Genomic DNA, 21,828 nt, shown 5'->3' with positions numbered 1-21,828 from the left:
TTAAAACCGATGGGTCAACGATCGTTAGTGAGAAACGAAATGATGGAAACATTTTTTTCGTGGTCAAGCTGTAAGGCATAATATGCCCATTAAAATGAATGATAAAATGTTATTATTGGGCCGCACATCCGTTTGAAGATTTGTTTGTTTGCATATCAGTTTTCTTTGATGTTTGCAGATTTGCATACTTACTTTGACTCTGCCTTCACTATAGAAGCATCTTTGTGACTGAAGTAGAGTGATGCTGTTGTATGTATGCAAAAAATCAGCAAAAAATGGATTGAGGAATCCGCAAAGTGTTTTAATCAAAAGGTAATTTTAGATGCCAACAGAAAGTGTATATCAGGCTATGACAGAAAAATGAAGTTATAAAAAATTAACAGAAGAGGAATGTTTATAAAGAAATAGTTTGAATATGGCATTCTGTCTGTTTACTCCCACAAACAGTTTATGGCAGCACAACAACAAATGCCAATACATATAAATGTTCTGCCAAAAGGAACAGTACTGTAAAAGTATAAAGACCTTTTATTCCTTTAGAATTCATAAAATACATTTAGGAATAATCCCAGACATGACTGAAAGAGATGTATCCATTTGCATGATACAGAGTGGTGACTCCCTCACTGCATCCTTAGTGACTCTGCTTTTAGTAGGTAGCCTGCACTGGAGGAGGTGGCTGCAGGGATGGCAGTGAATGACCAAAAGTCAGCTGTCCATCCAGTAAGATGAGACATGGTTTGGCGGCCCACTGTACAACTGCCACCAGTTGAAAGCCAGGTGGGTAACCAAAGCATAAAGATAATGATAGACAGTCTGATTTGCAATAAAAAAACTAATAGAAAAATTAAAGATAGAGATCATTTATGGTACAAAGGGAGAAATATTTATGAAACCACAGAGCTGGAACTAATGAGCTGGAGTCATAAAAATATATGACATAATCAACATTGGCACATGTCCATTATGCTGAGCTGTGCTGTAAAACATTATCGCTGGCTAGACACTAAGTTTCATTACTGTGTCAACACCAGTAATATATTGCAGTGTTCATTGGCATTAATACTTTGTTTCTACTGTAAAACAGAATATAACATAACATAACAAATTGCAAATTAACATTCTGATGTGCTGCTTAGGTTTTTGTCTAAATCTTTGAATTCTGTGATGGTGGGGCTGGTTATCTCTAGAGCTGGGTAAATACACAAACAGTATGTGGCAGACAAGCTTGCAAAGTGCTTCCTGTCCACGTGTACAGGATGTTAAAATCAGTGTTGGTCTCTAGTGCTGCAGTGGTGGCACTAGCCCACAGCCATGCCTGCAGACACTTCCTCTGTATCTAGTATCCCTGTACGTCTACATAGGCTCCCAGCATGTTTTGCATGCTGTCAACTTATGCCAGGCATATGGCACCATGGCAAGGTGGTGGTATACAAAGTGCATGCAAATAAGTTTTCATTGCAGCATGCTGCTATCCGTTGGCAGCCAACATTACTTTTAGCACTGGGGAAGTGAGAGCTGTGACCAAAGACACAGAGCACTGCAACTTGTAGGCAACATTCAGATATATATTTGAAAAGTAGGAAAGGCAGTAACTAAACCTAAGCATTCATATACTTTGCATAGAGTGTGTATACTGCCTATGTTCAGTTGTGCAATAGTGGTTTCATTTCATTTTCTGATTCGGAGGGCCAAACACAATATGCATCAGTCACATCTGCTGTGTCACCAGTGATTAATTCAAATGTATTTATTGTTTGGGAAGGCTGCGGTAAGTGAGGAAGTTTATAGTAACTGCAGATTACATGACATGACCTCTTTGACCAGCACTCTGCCATGTGTTTTTTTTTTCATGAACTTCTTCCTTGTTTGAAATGGGTGAACCATGTCCAAACAGATACAGGTTTTCAAAGATAAACAGTATTATGCATCAGTGTGTGCAGGTTAACAGAGAATCACTTTTGTGCAGTGTAATAAAGAATCTTTTTACTTGTAACTTGTGTGTATATACATATATATATATATATATATATATATATATATATCGGTTTACTATCAAACTAAGGAATACAGGTTGGTCTAATGCTTGTTTTCAAAATGTCATAATGTTGAACTGGAAGTGATCAAAGTTATATTAGTGAATGTGAGTATACATTCGCTAATATGAAGTCATCTTTCTGAATGGAGATTGTGGTACAGTGTGGATCAGGAAATGTATCCATTTCCTCACTGTAGTGTGATCTTGGAGTTGGTATATATAATATGCAGGGGGTGTGGGGGGCACAGTCCCCCACATGGGGATTACAGGAGGGCTTGCCCCCCTGCAAAAAATAAATGGAAACACGGACTTTCGAATCTGGAAGTGTGGGAGTTTGAATGTCGATCATCATGTTTATCACGTTTGACAGTTGTTTTAAAAGAACTTCTGAAAATCAACATTATTCATCAATTTTTTAAACAAAAAAAATTGTGACATTCCTTATTTTGATAGTAAACTTTTCTCTCTCTCTATATATATACATACACACACACACACACATATATATATATATATATATATATATATATATATATATATATATATATATCATCATCTTCTTTTGGCTGTTCCCGTTAGGGGTCACCACAGCGGATCATCTGTTTCCATTTCTTCCTGTCCTCCGCATCTTGCTCTGTCACACCAACCACCTGCATGTCCTCTCTTACCACATCCATAAACCTTATCTTAGGCCTTCCTCTTTTCCTGTTACCTGGCAGTTTCATCCTTAGCATCTTTTTCCCAATATACTCAGCATCCCTCCTCAGCACATGTCCAAACCAATGTAATCTTGTCTCTCTGGCTTTGTCTTCAAACCTTCCAACCTGGGCTGACCCTCTAATATACTTATTCCTAATCCTGTCCAATCTCGTCACACCCAGTGCAAATCTTAACATCTTTAACTCTGCCACATCCAGCTCAAACTCCTGCCTTTTTGTCAATGCCACTGTCTCCAACCCATATAACATAGCTGGTCTCACTACCCTCTTGTAGACCTTCCCTTTCACTCTTACAGGTACTCGTCTGTCACAAATCACTCCTGACACTCTTCTCCACCCACTCCATCCTGCCTGTACTCTCTTCTTCACCTCTCTTCCACACTCAATGTTACTCTGAACTATTGACCCCAAGTATTTAAACTCATCCACCTTCGCCACCTCTACTCCTTGCATCCTCACCATTCCTCTATCCTCCCTCTCATTCACACACATATATTCTGTCTTAGTCTTGCTGACCTTCATCCCTCTTCTCTCTAGAGCATATCTCCATCTCTCCAGGGTCTCCTCCACCTGTTCCCTACTCTCACTACAGATCACAATGTTATCTGCAAACATCATAGTCCACGGGGACTCCTGTCTGATCTCGTCTGTCAACCTGTCCATCACCATTGCAAATAAGAAAGGGCTCAGAGCTGATCCTTGATGTAACCCCACCTCTACCTTAAACGCATCTGTCACTCCCACCGCAGACCTCACCGCTGTCACACTACCCTCGTACATATCCTGTACCACTCTTAAATACTTCTCTGACACTCCTGACTTTCTCATACAATACCACAACTCCTCTCTAGGCACCCTTTCATATGCTTTCTCTAAGTCTACAAAAATACAGTGCAACTCCTTCTGACATTCTCTGTACTTGTCCATCAACACTCTCAGAGCAAACATCGCATCTGTAGTGCTCTTTCCTGGCATGAAACCATACTGCTGATCACTAATCATCACGTCCCTTCTTAACCTAGCTTCCACTACTCTTTCCCATAACTTCATGCTGTGACTGATCAATTTAATCCCTCTGTAGTTACTACAGCTCTGCACATCACCCTTATTCTTAAAATTGGTACCAAAACACTTTTTCTCCATTCCTCAGGCATCCTCTCACTTTCTAAGATTTCATTAAACAATCTGGTTAAAAACTCCACTGCCATTTCACCTAAACACCTCCATGCTTCCACAGGTATGTCATCTGGGCCAACAGCCTTTCCATTCTTCATTCTCTTCATAGCTATCCTTACTTCCTCCTTGCTAATCCATCATAATTCATGATTCACTATCCCTACATCATCCAACCTTCTCTCCCTCTCATTCTCTTCATTCATCAACCCCTCAAAGTACTCTTTCCATCTCCTCAACACACTCTCCTTGCTTGTGAGTATGTTTCCCTCATTATCCTTTATCACCTTTACATGCTGCACATCTTTCCTAGCTCGGTCCACCTGTCTAGCCAATCGGTACAGGTCCTTTTCTCCCTCCTTAGTGTCCAACCTTTCATACAACTCTTCATATGCCTTATCCTTAGCCTTTGCCACCACTCTCTTTGCCATGTACCTCATCTCCTTATACTCATGTCTACTTTCTTCATCTCTCTGACAATCCCACTTCTTCTTATATTTATATATATATATATATATATATATATATATATATATATATATATATACACGTATATATATATATATATGTATATATATATATATATATGTATATATATATATACATATATATCTATATATATATATATATATATATATATATATATATATATATATATATATATATATATATATATATATATATATATATATATATATATATATATATATATATATATATATATGTATATATATATATATATATATATATATATATATATATATATATACGTATATATATATATATATATGTGTGTGTGTGTGTGTGTGTGTATTTTTTTCCCTTGTTAATTAGCCTTGAGCTGTCTCTCCCCAGAACTGCCTCTAGTAAGGCAATTACACAGCAAAATAATTCAAAAAATCATTTGGCAGCATAGATCAGCCCAGCCATCCCCACCATATTTTGATATTGAGCACAACCAAAAAGTCATGTTCAACTACACAACATGAACTTGGTTGGAAGGGAGGAGACAGTAGAAACTAGGATTACTCTAAAAGTGTCAAAATGGCACCAGAGTTAGTATGGAGATTGGGAGGTAGGGGATTCAATTTAGTGGTACCAACATCATAACGGGAAATGATGGACGGCACTGGGCACCAAGTATAGATCAGTAAAGTGCCATTCTGGCAACAATGGCAGTACAGTGATCACAGGGTGAGGGAGATACACTGAACCACCAGGGCCTAATACATACATGCTGTAATAGCACTAAAACTATTACAGGGATAGGGAACTATAGGAGTGCAAACAGGTTAGGTACAGTTACAGGGACTGTGACGTGTATATGTGCGTGTGTGTGTGTGTGTGTGTGTGTGTGTGTGTGTGTGTGTGTGTGTGTGTGTGTGTGTGTGTGTGAAAGTAACTGGGGGGTAATGTCAGTGGCTACAGGAGCAGAAGGTTACTGCCATAATGTGCAGATCGACAATGGTCTGCATGTCATTGTAGTAAATACGATTCAAGAGGCATGCAAATTAGCTGATAATAAGGTCTTACTTCAGTGAGGTTAACATGGCTCTGAATCACAAATGGGCACATTGTATTGATTTTACATTAATGCAGTAAGAATTACTTAAATTTATATTGCAAGAGAAATTATGTGTGATATACTTTGCTCCATGCTGCTGTGAGATACAGGCTGATTCTTCTAGAATAACCAGTGCTTTCATCTCAAGCATAGACTTCATCAATGATTTATGAAGTTTATAAATTTGTATAATGATTTAAAACATTTTAGTATTTTTATTAGAAGTATTTTTATCAATACATATTAAGTTTTGTATATTTTAAGTATTTATTAATAGTTAATGCATATAATATCTATGTGTTTTTTCAGAAGTATTGCTGTGGTTGGTTGTTAAGTTGTTGATTTTTACACAATTCTTTTGCCTTATTTAAGCATTTGGACATTGAATTGGTCTCCCTTAAGGGAAAGAAAGGGATGCAATTTGGTTTTCTGATCCACTTGGCATTTAGGTTTTAAAAGTAGTAATTTCTTTACAGTTTCAGTTCTGATAAGATGAAAGCATTTAACTAATAAACTCTTTCAAACTATTGATTGTTATTGGTGCATCTTGGAGTGTTTGTCCAATTGCAGTTGCTGAGGTGCAGTCTTGATTACTGATTAATTTTGTATCTCTACATTACAGCTTTGTGATTATTACAACTAATGAGTTATAAAACATAGCTAAATACTGACCCTAATGCCCGTATGTTTATGTCTGTATCGTTCACAGAATGAGTATCACCACATTAATGTCATTTAAGTTTTTCGAAAAGTAATGGTGCTGTTTAATGCCACAGTTGCAGTGGAAAACTATTATCTTAGTAAACCAAAAAGGTAAAACAGAAATTTCTGCAACAGTTTGTATACAGATATGCAAGTATACATTTTTAGAGTTCATATATAGATCATCAGATTTATTTTTTATTTATAAAGACTATCATCTGACAAACTATGACTAGAAGCAGTTTACTGAGCTGGGCACAAAGCATATGAGAGAAGTCCTAAGACAAGACTACCATTCTTTTAACAGGTACCGACGAAGTTATGATTCTGATTTCACTGCCCCTCTGGTGGTTTACCATGTGTGGCCAGCACTGATGGAGGGTGACACTGTTATTGTGAAAGGAGAGGCATTTACTAAAAGGGGAGCTTTGGTAAGTACTTCTATTTGTATCAGTCATCCTGGTGTGATAACAGAATAACAGAAAAAAATAGCATGACAGTGCAACAAGCATGACAAACATTTTTCAGTGTCTCTAGTTGTGTAGGATACAGAGATTACAACATGGTTAAAGTGTTCCATGTAGCTTTAACCATTTTAATATAATTGCTTCTTCTTATTTCCAAACATTTTACAGCACTCCCTGAATTCCATTTTTGTTTTTTTAGATGATCAATGAATTAAATTATTTAAATGCAACCTCAGAGAAAATACATTATTTAAATTCAGTGATGTTGCAGAGTTTGAAGATTAGCTCAATGCATGCCAGATGTGGAAATGTTAATGAAGTTTAAGAGTTTGGTACATTGTGGCCATTTTTTAGCCAGACCATCTAGTTGTGCTCTTGCATTATAGAAAATACACAAATTTCCAAATGCAAGCTTTTTTTCTTTTTTTGCAGTAGGGTAATCTGTCTTAAACCCATACTGCAGTCTTATTCCATCACTATATAAAACATTCCATAGGGTCATTGACTGATACTAAGATATTTATTCAGTGGGCTATTAGTAGCCTAGCCATGATATCCAGTATTGTAGGCACCCATTGACATGACTAATCTGCACCAAGTTTCACCACCTTTCAATAAGGACTTGAGGGAAAAGACCCAGGATGTATTCACGATTCCCCATCCATTCATCCATATTACAATTAGAGGGTCAGGGAGCTAACTGCTTTATATTTAAATCTTTTTCATAAAATAATGATTCACTGGGATATATATCTGTCATGCAGGACATGTTTATATTTTGGTGGAAGTTAATGTCTCTCGAGTCATAATTTAGGGTTTTACTAGCTTTACAGATCTTCAGGAGGTCATATAGGTCTGGATCATCAAGATTCAATAGAGTGGTACAGAGGTCACTACTTAAGAGTGTGTAGGAAACAAAAAAGAGGGAGACAGCATGCTTTAAGATGGCCTGGGTAGCTCAAGGAAGACATATCCTTGACAGTCTTAGTAAGGAAACACTGTAGTCTCTCAAGCTGGGTCAAATGCTTACATAATACATACTAAAGGTGCAGTTATACTCTCTATTGCACCAGATGCAGGAGGAGTAGGGAAGAATAATAATGTCATTAGATCTCAAAGAATTAGTATGGCAAGCTCAAAGGATTTCCTAATAATAGTAGTTTCAAGATGATCAAAGAATAATTAATTGTCAATGAAAGTGCCCATGTCTGAGTCAACTTTCAAAGGGGTGCCATCTGTGTGGTAGGTACTTGGGTGCACATTTTTACCAAAGGCTGCAATGCTGAATATCTTGGCTTTTAATCTTAGGCCATGGACCAGGCACCACATATTGGTGCATATTAGTCTAGTCAAAGGAATTTGGAATTCAGGTGAGGAGATAATGCAGTTACAAGTTTACAGTCATCTGCAGACTTGGTTAGCCATGGGCCCTTGATATCAGCTTTTATGCCAAAGAAGTAAATACGAAAGAGAAGTGGTCCTAGAACCGATCCCGGGGAGACTTCACTTTCAAAGAGAGCATTCCTCGCACATTAATAGATTGGATTCTGTCCACTAGCCAGTTTGCTATCCAGTAGGTAACATAGGGGTTTACTTTAAGTTTGATTAGCTTATTGATATAGCCAGAATGTAGGATTATATCAAAGGACTTGGCCAAGTCCAGGTAGGCAGTGTGAACTGATTTTCCTGAGTCTAATGCATCAGTGACTTGCTCAAAGAAGCCCACCAGGTTCAGTAGAGATGATCTGCCTTTAACAAACCCAAACTGGCTTAGGTCCAGGACTTGTCGATCACCAATATCCTTGTTAATAAGTTCCATAATGATTCATTCCATTGCATTGCAGGTAAGACTAGTGAGGATTATAGGTCTATAGTTTCTTGGATCAGTAGCAGATCCAGCTGTATGGAACGGGATGACTACAGCAGTTTTCCATTTCTCTAGAATGAATCTAATTGAGAGGTTGGGTTTGAATAGGCTTAGGAATGAGTCTACCAAGCAGTATCAAGAAGGCAGCCTATCACTTTATCAGGACCCATGGAACTAGTGTTATTGGCCTTGTATGTAGCATAAAGGACCTGCTCAAAGGTGATCAGGGGGTAATATGGGTATACCAATAAGTTGGATAAAATTAGGGGAAGATAGAGGAGAAAGATAGAGCTGAATTTGCCCACTAATATTCTGGTTATATCTTCAGGGAGTGAGAAGGTGTTGTGTATTAGCTTAGCTCTGAGCATCTCTGGGCATCAGTTACTTCTAAGTTTTCTGAAATAACTGAAGAATGCTTTGTGGCTGTCCTTAGCAGCGGTGGCAATACCCAAGTCATACTTACGTTTGGATGATTTGATTTTGTTTCAGAGTTCTTTGTTGATCCTTTTGAGTTGATCACTAGATGATGGTATATTAAGTTTACTTATGGACTGTTGTATAGTTTGTTTATACTAGGTTTCTACAATAGGGGGTTGTTCTTCAATTCAGCATTGCATTATGTCTTATGGGGGCACAAGCCTTGATGCATATTTTGAGGTAAGCATAGAAACCATACCTTTCAACTATGCATAATTTTGCAAAATGTCCAGATTTTTGCCTCGCAGTTTTCAATTTGTGGCTAACTGTCAAATCATTGAAGATTGAAGTTACTAAATAATGACAGACATTTGAGTTTCAGACTTCATATCCTTAAGAAAATGCATGGTAATAGAAAACATGTTATTCTAGCAACTTTCTAAGTTTATAAGTGAATTATTGAAAATGTGTCACTGATTTTGAGCCTTTGTCCAGACATTATTTTTGGCTTTGTCCAGAATTACTGGGTTGACAGATAGAGAGGTACACATAGACATTGCCCACATACTTCCTCTCCAATATCACACTTTCTCAAGGAAAGGAAATGCTTGCTTTGCTGGGAAAATCACATTTGCTGAAAACTGGTGATGCAAGATTTAGCAAACACTCACCCTGGGCAACTGCGTCTGATCAGTTCTGCTTCAATTGTAAGCAGCTGGAAATTTTTATCTATGTCCTGAGCATACATCTCAGCTGTACTGAATCTCTCGTGTTTTACCTGTTTTGAGGTCCAAATAATGGGTTGCCACGATTCCCGAGTGGCACCCCTTAATTTCCGAATTTCTTGGTATTTTTTTTTTTTATTTTTTTTTCTGGCTTTTTATCTTCTACACTACTCCTTATTCTCTCTATCGCCACCTCTTACCACTCCAATCTCTCTGACTCACTCCTATGTTCACCAACTTCTCACTCATACAACATATATCCAACTACTTCATCTTTTACTATCTCCCCTAAGCTCTTTACTATCTCTACCTCAAGTCTATACAAACTATCCATAATACAGATTTTTAAACCTTCCCACAAAGCTAAGTCAAAACTATACAAACTCCATCTAGCATCTACTACACACTCTCTCCTAACTAAAAACCTACTTTGTTCTGGAGATATCCATCCCAAACCTGGCCCCTCTTCTTTCCCCAACACTACCTCTACACTGCCCCCATCTTACTCCTCTAACAGTCACCAACCTCAATCACAACAATCATCTCCATCCAAATACTTAACTATTTACTCATTGAATATTCAGAGTCTAGCAAATAAAGTCACTGAGCTGCACTCATGGATAGCTCTCAATACCCCTCACATCCTCTCCCTATCTGAAACCTGGCTCAAGCCACAAATCTCAAATAGTGAAATACTCCCACCAGGTTATAATATCTTCTGATCTGATAGACCTGTAAAAAAAGGTGGTGGCGTGGCCATCCTCTACTCAAACAACCTTAACCTCTCATCATACCCTTCCCCAATTCCTGACTTCCTCCCAGCTGAAATCATCATCCTTAACTGCCATCTGAATCCTCACAAAAACTTGCAATTGCCTCTATCTACCTTCCTTCTGTTAACAATCTGCCCATTCTTGAAAACATCCTATCCCGGTTCTCTCACAACATACCATATGAGACACTTATCCTTGGTGATGTCAACATTGATTGGTCCAAACTCACAACTGACTCCCCCCAACTCAGTATCCACCTACACAGCTTCCACCAACTTATAACATCTCCCACTCGCTTCCAAAAAAAATCCACTTCCAGCTCCATCATAGACTGGATCCTTAACAATTCCCTCTACCAATTCTACAATCCCACCACCTTACCTGACTCACTCAGTGATCATCTCCCTACCACCATCTTAAGACACTACTCCCATATTCCTAAACCCCACCTTATCAAAGACTGTCGAAAACTGTCGACTTTCAATTCATCCCAATTTAACTCCATTCTCCACAACATAGATTGGTCCATCCTAAAACACCTCCCCTTAAACAATGCTGTAAGCACTTTCAATAGCATCTTCATGAATACTCTAAACTCCTTAGCTCCCTCTAGGAAGATCAGAGTAAAATTAAACCATGCTCCCTGGCTCTCCAAAGAGACTAGGTCCCTTATGAAACAAAGAGATCGTGCTTGGAAAACCTGGACTAAAACTAAAGAACCACTTTTTCTTCAAAAATACAGGCAACTGAGGAACCTTGCAAAAAACATACAACTAATGACAAAATGTTATACTATAGCTCGGCTCAGCTTAACAAATCCAATCCTTGAAACTTTTGATCAACTCTCAACAACATCCTCTATCCTGGAAAGCCCTCTAATCCCTCCCCATACCCTATCTCTTCCTCTCGGGAAACAACTACCCTCCTGAATAAACACTTTATCTCTTCCATCCAAAATCTGGTAACCTCTAAGCCAAACTCTACTTCGACACCCACCCCTCCAAGTCCCACTAACACAACTTTGTTTTTTCTTTTGAGCCAGTTCCCATTACTTACATCAAATCTCTACTACTCAAGCTAAAACCTTGCTCTCCTTCCACTGACAATCGATCTCCTACATTCCTCAAACTTGCTGCTGAATCAATTGCCTATCCTATATTAATATTAATTATTCAATCTATTATGGAATCAACTGTCCCCACCCTTTGGAAATCTTTCTTTACTATCCCTCTTCATAAAGGTGGAAACTCCACTGACCCCTCAAACTACCAACCCATTGCCATTCTGTCCCCCCTCTCCAAGATATTAGAAAAATGTATTCACTCACAGCTTCTCAATCACCTCCTCACACACCACTTACTTACCTCTACCCAACATGGATTTCATCCTCACCACAGCACCACCACTGCCCTCCTCTCCTTCACTCATATCATTGCAGAGGCCCTAGACAACAATAAACTCATTTCCTGTCTCTTCCTAGATCTCTCCAAAGCCTTTGATACTGTCTCTCATCCTCTACTACTATCCAAACTTGCAAATCTCCACCTATCCCCCTCCGCACTTGCTTGGTTTAATAGTTACTTATCTGGCAGGGAACAATCTGTCAAATGGCTCTCATCCACCTCACCTTTCCATCCCATCTCCACTGGTGTTCCCCAAGGCTCCATTGTGGGGCCCCTTTTGTTTAACATCTTCACCAATGATCTTTACATGCAAAGAATCTTCCCTTATTCAGTATGCTGATGACTCCACACTTAAATCCATCTCAAATAACATTCCTGAACTACACCCCCTGACCCAACAGGCCCTACTATCCACTGAACAATGGCTCTGTCACAACCTACTGATCCTAAATCCCAAAAAGACCAAACTCCTACTTTTCCTTCCCCGTTCTCTTACTCATCACAAAACCTCCTTTTTTATTGCATCTTCTAACAATACAACTATCCAATCTGACACCCACACAAAACTCCTAGGGGTCATTATCGATGACGAACTAAAGTTCAACCTACACATACTCCAATGTATAAAAAAAACAAACCAGAAACTAGGTCTGCTATATCAGAACAAAAGAATCCTAACCCCTGAATCTAGCCTTACCCTGGGCCAGGCACTCCTCCTCCCCTCCCTCTTATATGCCGCCCCAGTTCTTACCAGTATCCAGGCCTCCACTCTAAACAAACTCCAACAGACTTACCATAAAATAGCCAGATTCATTACTAACTCCCCATACAACTCACAGCACTGCATTTCTTTAAACTGTCTTCAATGGCTTGAACTTCCCCAATTTCTGCTATCTTATCAGTTTCATATGTTGCATTCTATTCTTTATAAACCCTCCTTCTGTCCATCTCTATCTTCCTTAGTCTCCATCTACATCCCATCCCGGATCCTCCGTACTTCTAACCAACAATTACTTGATATTTACCACCCAAAAAGGTCAGTAGGCAAACTACTTTACAAACACTCCCTTGCCCATGCTTGGAACAAACTTCCCCTTGATTTACGTTTAATCTCCCACACCGCACACTTTAAAAATGAACTAAAAGCTTATGTTCTCAATTCCAGAACCTGCCCTTGCCATGACCCCACCTAGTCTTCCTTCCCTTTATGTACCCTCAAAAGGACGATACTTAGTACCTCATTACACCTCGCTCTCCAATGTGTCTACTATGCATTTGCATAATTTTATGCAAACAAAAACATTTTATTGTTGACCTATTGAACTATATCAATGTAAAATTGTTACTTAGCTTCTTTTTAATGCAACTTTAACTTTGTGCATGTAACCCAACATACGTGAATCTTTTTGCTATAACTGCTATTATATCAATATTGTTTAAAATTGTACTTGTTTAAAATGTACTACTGGAGCTTTTCTCCTCTGGTCTCCACTGAAAATGGGCCACAAGCCCAGTTGGACAAACCCGGTTAACAAATGTCAATAAATAAATAAATAAATAAATATAATAATAGCTGCCGAATGTTGGCTAATTAAAAAAGCATATGGGACGGCGGCAAAGCAGAAGCAGTCCTTGTTACAGTGAAATATTCAGTGGTTTCTATTTTTGGTTATTTAGTCGCATCATTTGGGGAAAACAAAAAAAAATTTCCCTGGCTGGGCATTGCTTTATTACCGTCTGATGACACATAACTTGTAAATTAAGTTCTCAGTCATTTTTCTGCTATGAAATAGCTGTCCTGCAGATGACATAAAGTGATTAACACACGTTAGAGATATTACACAGTCGAGAACAGGATGACTAGCACTCTGTGTACCGGAATCGGACTGCAGTCTCACTGCAGTATGTACACAAGTTTTTAGTGTCACTTTGGGACACAGTAGCACACGACTTTTATTTTGTCGAGTCCAGCTCTAGTTCTCTTTCAAATTCTTAGAAAAATATTAAGCAGTCTTTACAATTAGTAAATGTGTTTTTTATGGCTCCCAGCCCTTCTGGTTGTAGCTGTTTATACGTGAGCATATTTTTCCTTTTTTATGCATTGTTGTGAGGACTTTTACGCTAACAAGAGGTGAGGTTTGATGCACTGCTCTGCTTAGTCATGGTGAATTCAGAATTTCCCCTTGCTATAGATATCACCACTATGGAGGAGGCAGCACATAGCAGATTGATATCTGTTTTGTAAGTATACTGCTTGTATGATTGTATATCTCTTACATACTTAACCAAAGAGCTGTTGCATATGTGTGATATGGTGTGCATTTGTAGATGTGCTACTTTACTAAATCTGTTCATGGTGAAGGCTGCTACAATGAGAAGAAGGAATAATAATAAATCACGGCCAAGTCAGGAGATTGCGTAAAAATGTATATGTATTTACATAAACTGTGGTATTATGGTATAACTGTAGAGGGCTTTCAAGAATGTAAGCAGATGCCCTCACATTTGCTAGGAAGTTAATCAGCCACCCCATGCATATTTGAACTTAAAATATTTTACACACTATCTTTTCTGGGTGTAGTGAACGTTTGTTTTGCTATTGTGCAATGTTGATTACCCTAATACAGAAACAAGTGAAAGTCTGTAATATTCCTTATCTTAACTCTTCAAATCTTATGTTGGAGCCTATACATATTTGTGTGGAGAGTATCGTCTATTTCATAGTAGGAATAAATCAAAGTCGACTTTCATATGCCCGAGTCCATATGATCGACTTTCGAAAAGCCGACCATGTAAAATAAACACATAACACACACCAAACACTTACCTTTCAACTGTTAGCAGGGGGGCAAGCTCTCCTGCACCCCCCATGGGGGCTCCACCCCCCACACCCCCCATAACTTAAATAAATCAACTCCGAGATTGCACTGCAGTGTGGAAGAGGAAATTTTCCCATTCTGCACTGTGAGGAGATAGCGGTTTGCCGTGGTCGGCTTTTCGAAAGTCGATCATATGGTCTCAGCCATATGAAAGTCAACTTTCTGAAAAGTCAACCATGTGAAGGGGACCCATATATATATATATATATATATATATATATATATATATATATATATATATATATATATTTAAAATATGTTGTCTTCGTGCTGGAAGTTTGATTTAACTGAGCTGCATTTTTATGTTATTCTTTTTTGGAAGTCATCGGCTCGCTTTGTTTTTTCTTTACTAGTTATTTTTGTTTTTTTTTTTACTAAAGCATACTCCTGCCACACTGACGTAGTTAGAAGTAGCAGTGACTATAGCACCTGGTAAAGAATATGATGCACACGTCTTAGTTTCCAGGCTGTCTGCTCTGTTCTGCCCACAGTCTATTCAACAAATCACAGAGTATCAAAGGTCTAATTCATGGCAGGTGGAACTGAGCAGAAAACCCAGAAATTTTAGTGATGGCTGGTAATGTCCACAACAGCATCAGGAGTCCGCAGGCATCAGCAGCATTAGGGTTTGCAGACTATCTGCAAAATAATGCTGTAATTGGTGTGCAGCTCATGCTGATTGTAGCAGGTAATACTGTTCTTTTTTATTTATGTATTCATTTATTTATTAATTCATTCATTCATTCATTCATTCATTCATTCATTCATTCATTCATTTATTTATTTATTTTAGAACCTCACAAGCACCCAGATATGCATACCTCTAAGTCAGGTGTGCCCAACCTTTTTGGCTCAAGGGGCATTTGGCATATTTGGCAAAGAATGGGGGGGGAACCACATTACCATATCCAACATGTTTATGTCCATTCAAAACAATTTGTTGTAAGATATACTGAGAGCCAGATAAAATGCCTTGGTGGGCGAGAATGTGGCCTTAGGGCCACCTGTTGTACACCCCTGCTCTAAATGTACCTGATTATGAGGAACACTCCTCATTTTGAATCTTAAAAATGCTGAGAGGCATTTGAATGGTTCTGTTTTGGATTTGCATTATTAATGTACATTTGTGTGAAGGAAGCTGGAGTACATTACTATCGTTGGCTACACATTTCTATGAAATAGAGATGGAGTAAATTACAATAGCAATTACTACTTTTTATTACAGTCAGATGCATGAGGTGTACTCAGTCAACAAAGTGGATATAACTACTGGGTATAGGGACTGTGTGTAGATGAAAATGACTGATCCTGATGTTGTCTAAGATAGACATTAATTTGGCTTTTCAGAAGCAGTTTGTGTAGGAAATAAGCAAGTTGGGATGCTTTTACTGTGGCATTTTTTAAATCACAATCACACATCTGAGGTGCATGCACAGAGGCAATAACAAGGGTACAGAAACTGTTGGTGCATCAAAGTGATTTAACCCTGATATTTTATCATATCACAGTTATATAGTAACTGAACTGGAATTGCAGCTGCAGTATCACACAATGTATTCCATTTGATAAAATCGGTGTAAAGTAGCATTGCCATTTCACAGAACTTGTTTCTCTGGTTAAGTTCTTTGTTGTGATTTGTGCTATGTGGAGAATATTTGGTTTCCTTGTCTCTGCTTGAATTTTATCCAGAAGCTCTGTTTTCTTCACAGCATAAAAAAATACCTTAGCTGATGTGGTATTTCTCCACTTTGCCTCTAGACAAGCATGCATTGAGCATATGTGAATGTTTATATGCATGCACACCTTCCGAGACAGTGTCACTGTGTGTGTGTGTGTGTGTGTGTGTGTGTGTGTGTGTGTGTGTGTGTCTTTACATAGATACATAGATGTATAGATAGATAGAGCAACGTGAAACAGTAGCAGGGTTTAGATTACTCATTCTTCTTGCTTTTTGAATGGGGCATGTACATAGTTGCTGTCAAGCATGTACACTTTTATTCTCGAAAGACAGAACAAGAGGAGGGCTGTTTTCCAGCAGCTATCTTCTACCGAGATTCAGGATATCCTGCAGTTCTACAGCAGTTTGGGAACGTGTTTACTGGGTGTACAAATACGTTAACAAATCATCTATATGCAGGTTGCCAGCATCCAATTATATAACCCCACTGTAAGTTAAGCAGATCCTGACAGAGGAACTGCAGAAGATGTTGACTGTAGGAATAATCCAGGAGCACAGTAGTGTGCTTCTGTTTTATCATGTTTTATGACAAAAATATAAACCGATAACCAATATATCATTTTGTTTTAATACACAGCTATAGCATATATTCCTGATTTCTAATATGAAATAACTGTAGGTCCAGGAAGCCAGTGGGTATAGAGGAGGTTTGGATTAAAAGATGGGTGGGTTAGCAGGGGACGCCTAACAAAATGAGGCCTTGGAGTTGTTAAGGCTGGCCCTTCATGGGGATCCTGCTAGGAAGTGGGGGAATACTCTGAGGAGCTCTGTAACACAGTGGAATGTCATCCTGTCAGGAGGCAATGACTAAAACACTACCATTTTCTTGACATAGCCATCTCTTTAAATTCATTTTTCCATAGCCATTTAACTGAAATAATACATAACAAACTGAAAAGATATTCTTAAAATACCTTTTTATGTGTCACCTTGTATCATAGTGTAGAGCAATTGTGTTTTTTTGTGAGTTTAATCTCCAGAAGTCATGCCAATCAAACTTTATATCATCTAGTATCAGTAATACTTTCTATCATATGTGTAAACATCTACTCTACACAGATAGGTTAAAGGCCCTGTCCCTCTACTCAGTCTCCTGCAGACTCCTCAGAGGTGACCTCTGTCTGGCATACAAAGCAATCTCAGACCTCACTTTGAAGGGACTGCTGTGTATTCGCAAGTCAAGCTCCACTGAAGTAACCTGCACGTGTGACTTCAACCTGGTCTGTGACATCAGTAGGACTTGTTGATGGGACAGATTTATGTCCCAGGGAATCCTCCTTTTGTGGAATAGTCTCCCTCTCAATGTCAAGCAGAGTACCTTATAAACCCTTTTTAAGCGCAACCTGGATAACTGGATGGGGAACAGAAAATACACCCCTGGGATTCCACCTGTTTCCCTGCTGGACAGTGGCATCGGGTGCTGACTTGTTGGAACATGGGCTAAATTCTTGGCTAGGCCTGTAAGGGCCTCAGGGCCAATAGCCTAGTAACTTTCAGTGATCATATGATCCTATACTGGCAAGATATACAAGGCTTTGATTTTTACTGCCTAATAACGGCATATGATCATAGGTACTTACTAGGCTGTTGACCAGTGAGGCTCTTAAGAAGCCCAACCTTGCCTTCCTGTGGTGTTAGTCCTTATATTTTTCAATACAAATATCCATAGATGGACTGACTAAGTATATGTTGGGGGTAATTAAATGTTTCCCCTGTACATGAAGGCCAGTAGTGCTAAACCTAGGGTGAATTTGTGGCTAACCATCCACTCATCAAATTTACATTTGAGTGGAGTAAGAGAATTGCACCGCTTTATGTGCAGTGGAAGACTGTTTCACAGGAGTGGTATTCTCTGTGATATAGATACTTATCCCTCCAACACGTTCTATTAATTTTGCAAAAGAAAGACATAAGTTTCTTAAATGGGTGCTTGTGCCAGTGTAGGACCTGTGAATGTGTAACAGGCTTGACAGAACAGGGCTTGTTGAGTCTCTATACACAAGGCAGAGAGCCCCTGTAAGCAGTCTGTATGATACCAATAAGAGAGGCAATGCTTTGAGATGGTCTTATAGTCCTGGATGAGTGATAGTCAAACCACCACATTTGTTTGAAAATACTAACTATTCCCAAGATACCCCATGTTTACCACTGTCCCAGATATTATTTCAAACCACATTGTCGCCTCACAGTAAGACGTCCTGTTCAATTCTCACCTAGAGCGTCTTCTGTGTGGAGACATGCGTGAATGGGCGTACCTTCGTTGAAGGTTGTGCATCAGGGCTGGCAACTCGGCATGTAAAAATCTACTGCCAATCATTAGCGGACCGGAGTTCCGCTGTGGCGACCCCTAACCGGGAAAAGCCGAAAGACACAACAACAACTCTTTATTGATTTAAACAAATCCTATCATTTCATCTGGGAATGAGTGAAACTTATATAACAACAAAAGTGGGACAAAATGATATACTGCTTGCACTCTTGATACAGTCCCAGACCTATTATTGCCTGTGCTCAAAAACTACTTAATGTATTTTTTAAGTTCTTATATGTTTTATTTACTAACCCCTGTAAAGAGTTTCCTGCACAAATTCCTAAGTATTTAGTATGTTCATCTTCCCATATATAATCATACAATCATAATCTTTCTTCAGATTCTCAGATACTGCATAATTCATCACTACTCCATGATATATCTGTCTTTTAAATTTTTTATGTAAACCATTCAATCCCCAAATAACTGATGCAAATATCTGCTACAGATAAATGGCCTGAGTAGTTTAGGTCAGGGTATTAGCTTCTGTTCTCAGGTCACTTTTACTTCATGACATCCAGCCCCACCCTTACCTCCACAGGATCCTGCCTAATGACTCTATGACCTGTATCTGCTCATCCACAGGAGGAGAGTTGAGTATTCCCAAGCTAGGTGAGATCCCCCTGCCCAAGGAGCCACAATGGACCTTTCATTCCCAAATGAGCATGACCATTACTGGGGCTTGTGGAGGTGTTTGTCTCTGGAGTTTCAGTAGCATTAACTATATCTCCTAATCTAATACTTTCATCCTGCTTCAGTGAAGTTAAATGGATTCTTAGGTTAGGTGCACATAGGGGTCGGGGCTTAAATGATGCTAGCCCCTTGAAACCTCTACTTAAGGCCAGAAGTGTTAAATAATAATTCTTTAGAATTTTTTAGAATTATTTATTCACTACTGTAAATACATATTTATATGCATATATTTTTTATTATATTTTTTAATATATGTTAAGATAATATATGATTCATTTATTTATATCATATTTTGTTTTATTGTGTAACCTAAGCACTGTGTTAATTGAATGATTATCTCATTCCTTTTACTGGTTGATTGAAATTTGGCAGAGTATATATATATATATATATATATATATATATATATATATAGTTTTATTTTATTAATGGGAATACGTCTGATGAAGCGGGTTTTACAACCGTGAAAGCGCTTATGTTTTTGGTCTAATAAAATACTTTTATAACACGTTCTTTGGTCATCCTGTTGCCTTCCGGTTTTGTGCTATTTCTACTGGGTTTTTGGTTTTCTGTTTTTGTGAAGGAAAACCATTTTACTGACTGCTCTGATGTCTGCAAGAAGGGTATATGAGTTCCAAGCTCTTATGGTGACTCCAGCCTACCTCATTTTCCATGGGGACAGGGTTCCTTTGAGAACTAATCCATCTTTTAGTCTAAAGTGGTATCTAAGTTTACTTAAAGCCATACTGTACATCTCACCAATTTCTTTACTGAATCTAAAAACGAGGGAGAAAGGATATTCCATACCTTGGAGGTCTACAGACAACTCGGGTAATATCATGATAGAACTATATCTCTTGAATCTTTAGATTAATTGCTTATTTCATGTGAAGGTAAGACGAAGGGATGACTTGTGTCAAAACAGACAATTTCCAAATGGTTGTCTCAGGCTATTATCTTTTGTTGTACTCACCATAACAAATCTATTCCAGGCTGGGTCAAGGCCCTCTCTACCATGCCCATGGCTTCATCCACAGCTTTTTGGAAAGGGATGGATTCTAGAAGTATTCTCGAAGCTGCTACTTGGTCCTCTGTACATACTTTTACAAATCACTATAAACCTGTTTCCTTCTCTAGGTCCAGATCAAGCTTTGCTATGACCATTCTCCAGGGGTTCCTGGACCCGTCTCCTTCCACCTCCCAAATGTAGTTAACTATGGTAATCTACCCATGTAGCTATGGCTACTGTAGCAGTGATCAGTATAATGAACATAGTACAGTTGTGTAAGTAGACTTACCATAACAGTACATGTTTGAATGTTCACTGCTGCAGTAGCTGCTCCCTCCATCTTCCTTGTTTTCTTGGTGTGTTTTTTAATCCAGGGTGGGGATATATATATGTTTTGTTGTTCAAAGCATTGTCCGTTCAGGGCTCAACCTCCCTCTTTCTGCTGGCAGGAAAGCTCTGAAGGGCTTTGTGCCAAAACTTGTCTTTTAGTCAGCTCAGTTCGAGCCGCTTGACTGTTGGGTGTGTGGAAGGTGTCCTAAAGGTTTGGAAGCTGGCTGGCCATCGTGGAATTTTCCATATGAATAATACATATAAACAAGTGTATTTTTATTTCATTTAATCCATGGGAGGGATTAAATAGGAGTGTTGCTGATGCAGTCATGGCTAGAAATAATAGATTTCAGAATTTAATAGAATGTCAGTATTTCTGGGAAGTTAGGTATAAATAAATTGTTATTGGAGGGAAATATATAGACTTGCACCTCAAAGATTATGGTTATTTTGTAAATTAGAAACTTCTGAACATTTTTTTATTGTGTCAGAGTTAAAATTTTATTGGTAAAGAGTGTTTTTTTTAAATTAGTTTCTTTGAATAATATAGAAAGGGTGGAGAATTTAAATATGAATATAATTTAAGACGGGCATTAAAGGGACAAAAAGTAGGCAATATGTTGAAAAAAATAGGATCTTGTTTTCTGTTATTTGGAACATTTGGATAGCCAGAATAAAAGAAGTTATGTTTATTAAGGTATGGTGTATGGCAGAAATACTTTAAAAAGTTAGGTTTTGGTTATGGCAAAAAGAGTGGGGGGGGGTATTAAAGATGATATGTATGGTTACGAATATGGCATGTTGGATGTATTTATAAAATGTAAATAATGTAAATATGTATATGTATGTATGTATGTATATATGTATATATATATATATATATATATATATATATATATATATATATATATATGGGTATACTGCTTTTAATCGAATACCACTTATTCGTAAAAGAGCAGTAGACCGCTCAGTTACGCAAAAGTGCACTTATTCGAAAGTGCACTTTCGTGAAACTCAGTT

The 21,828-nt window shown here is 38.3% G+C and overlaps 1 protein-coding gene across 1 annotated transcript in view; it reads left to right on the top strand.

The window, feature by feature from the left end:
- SPATA18 (spermatogenesis associated 18) overlaps window positions 1–21,828 on the top strand; it is a 460,841-nt gene that overhangs the window by 318,487 nt on the left and 120,526 nt on the right. The window contains exon 10 of the mRNA XM_044055719.1: window positions 6,504–6,627. Within this exon, the coding sequence (XP_043911654.1) occupies window positions 6,504–6,627 (124 nt within the window). The remainder of the gene's footprint in view (window positions 1–6,503; window positions 6,628–21,828) is intronic.

This window comes from Protopterus annectens, chromosome 14.part0 (assembly GCF_019279795.1).
Source record: "Protopterus annectens isolate FY-2018-M chromosome 14.part0, PAN1.0, whole genome shotgun sequence".
Lineage (NCBI taxonomy): Eukaryota > Metazoa > Chordata > Ceratodontiformes > Protopteridae > Protopterus > Protopterus annectens.
The sequence above is the reverse complement of the archived record's forward strand: the minus strand, read 5'-3'. Positions and strand labels throughout refer to the sequence as shown.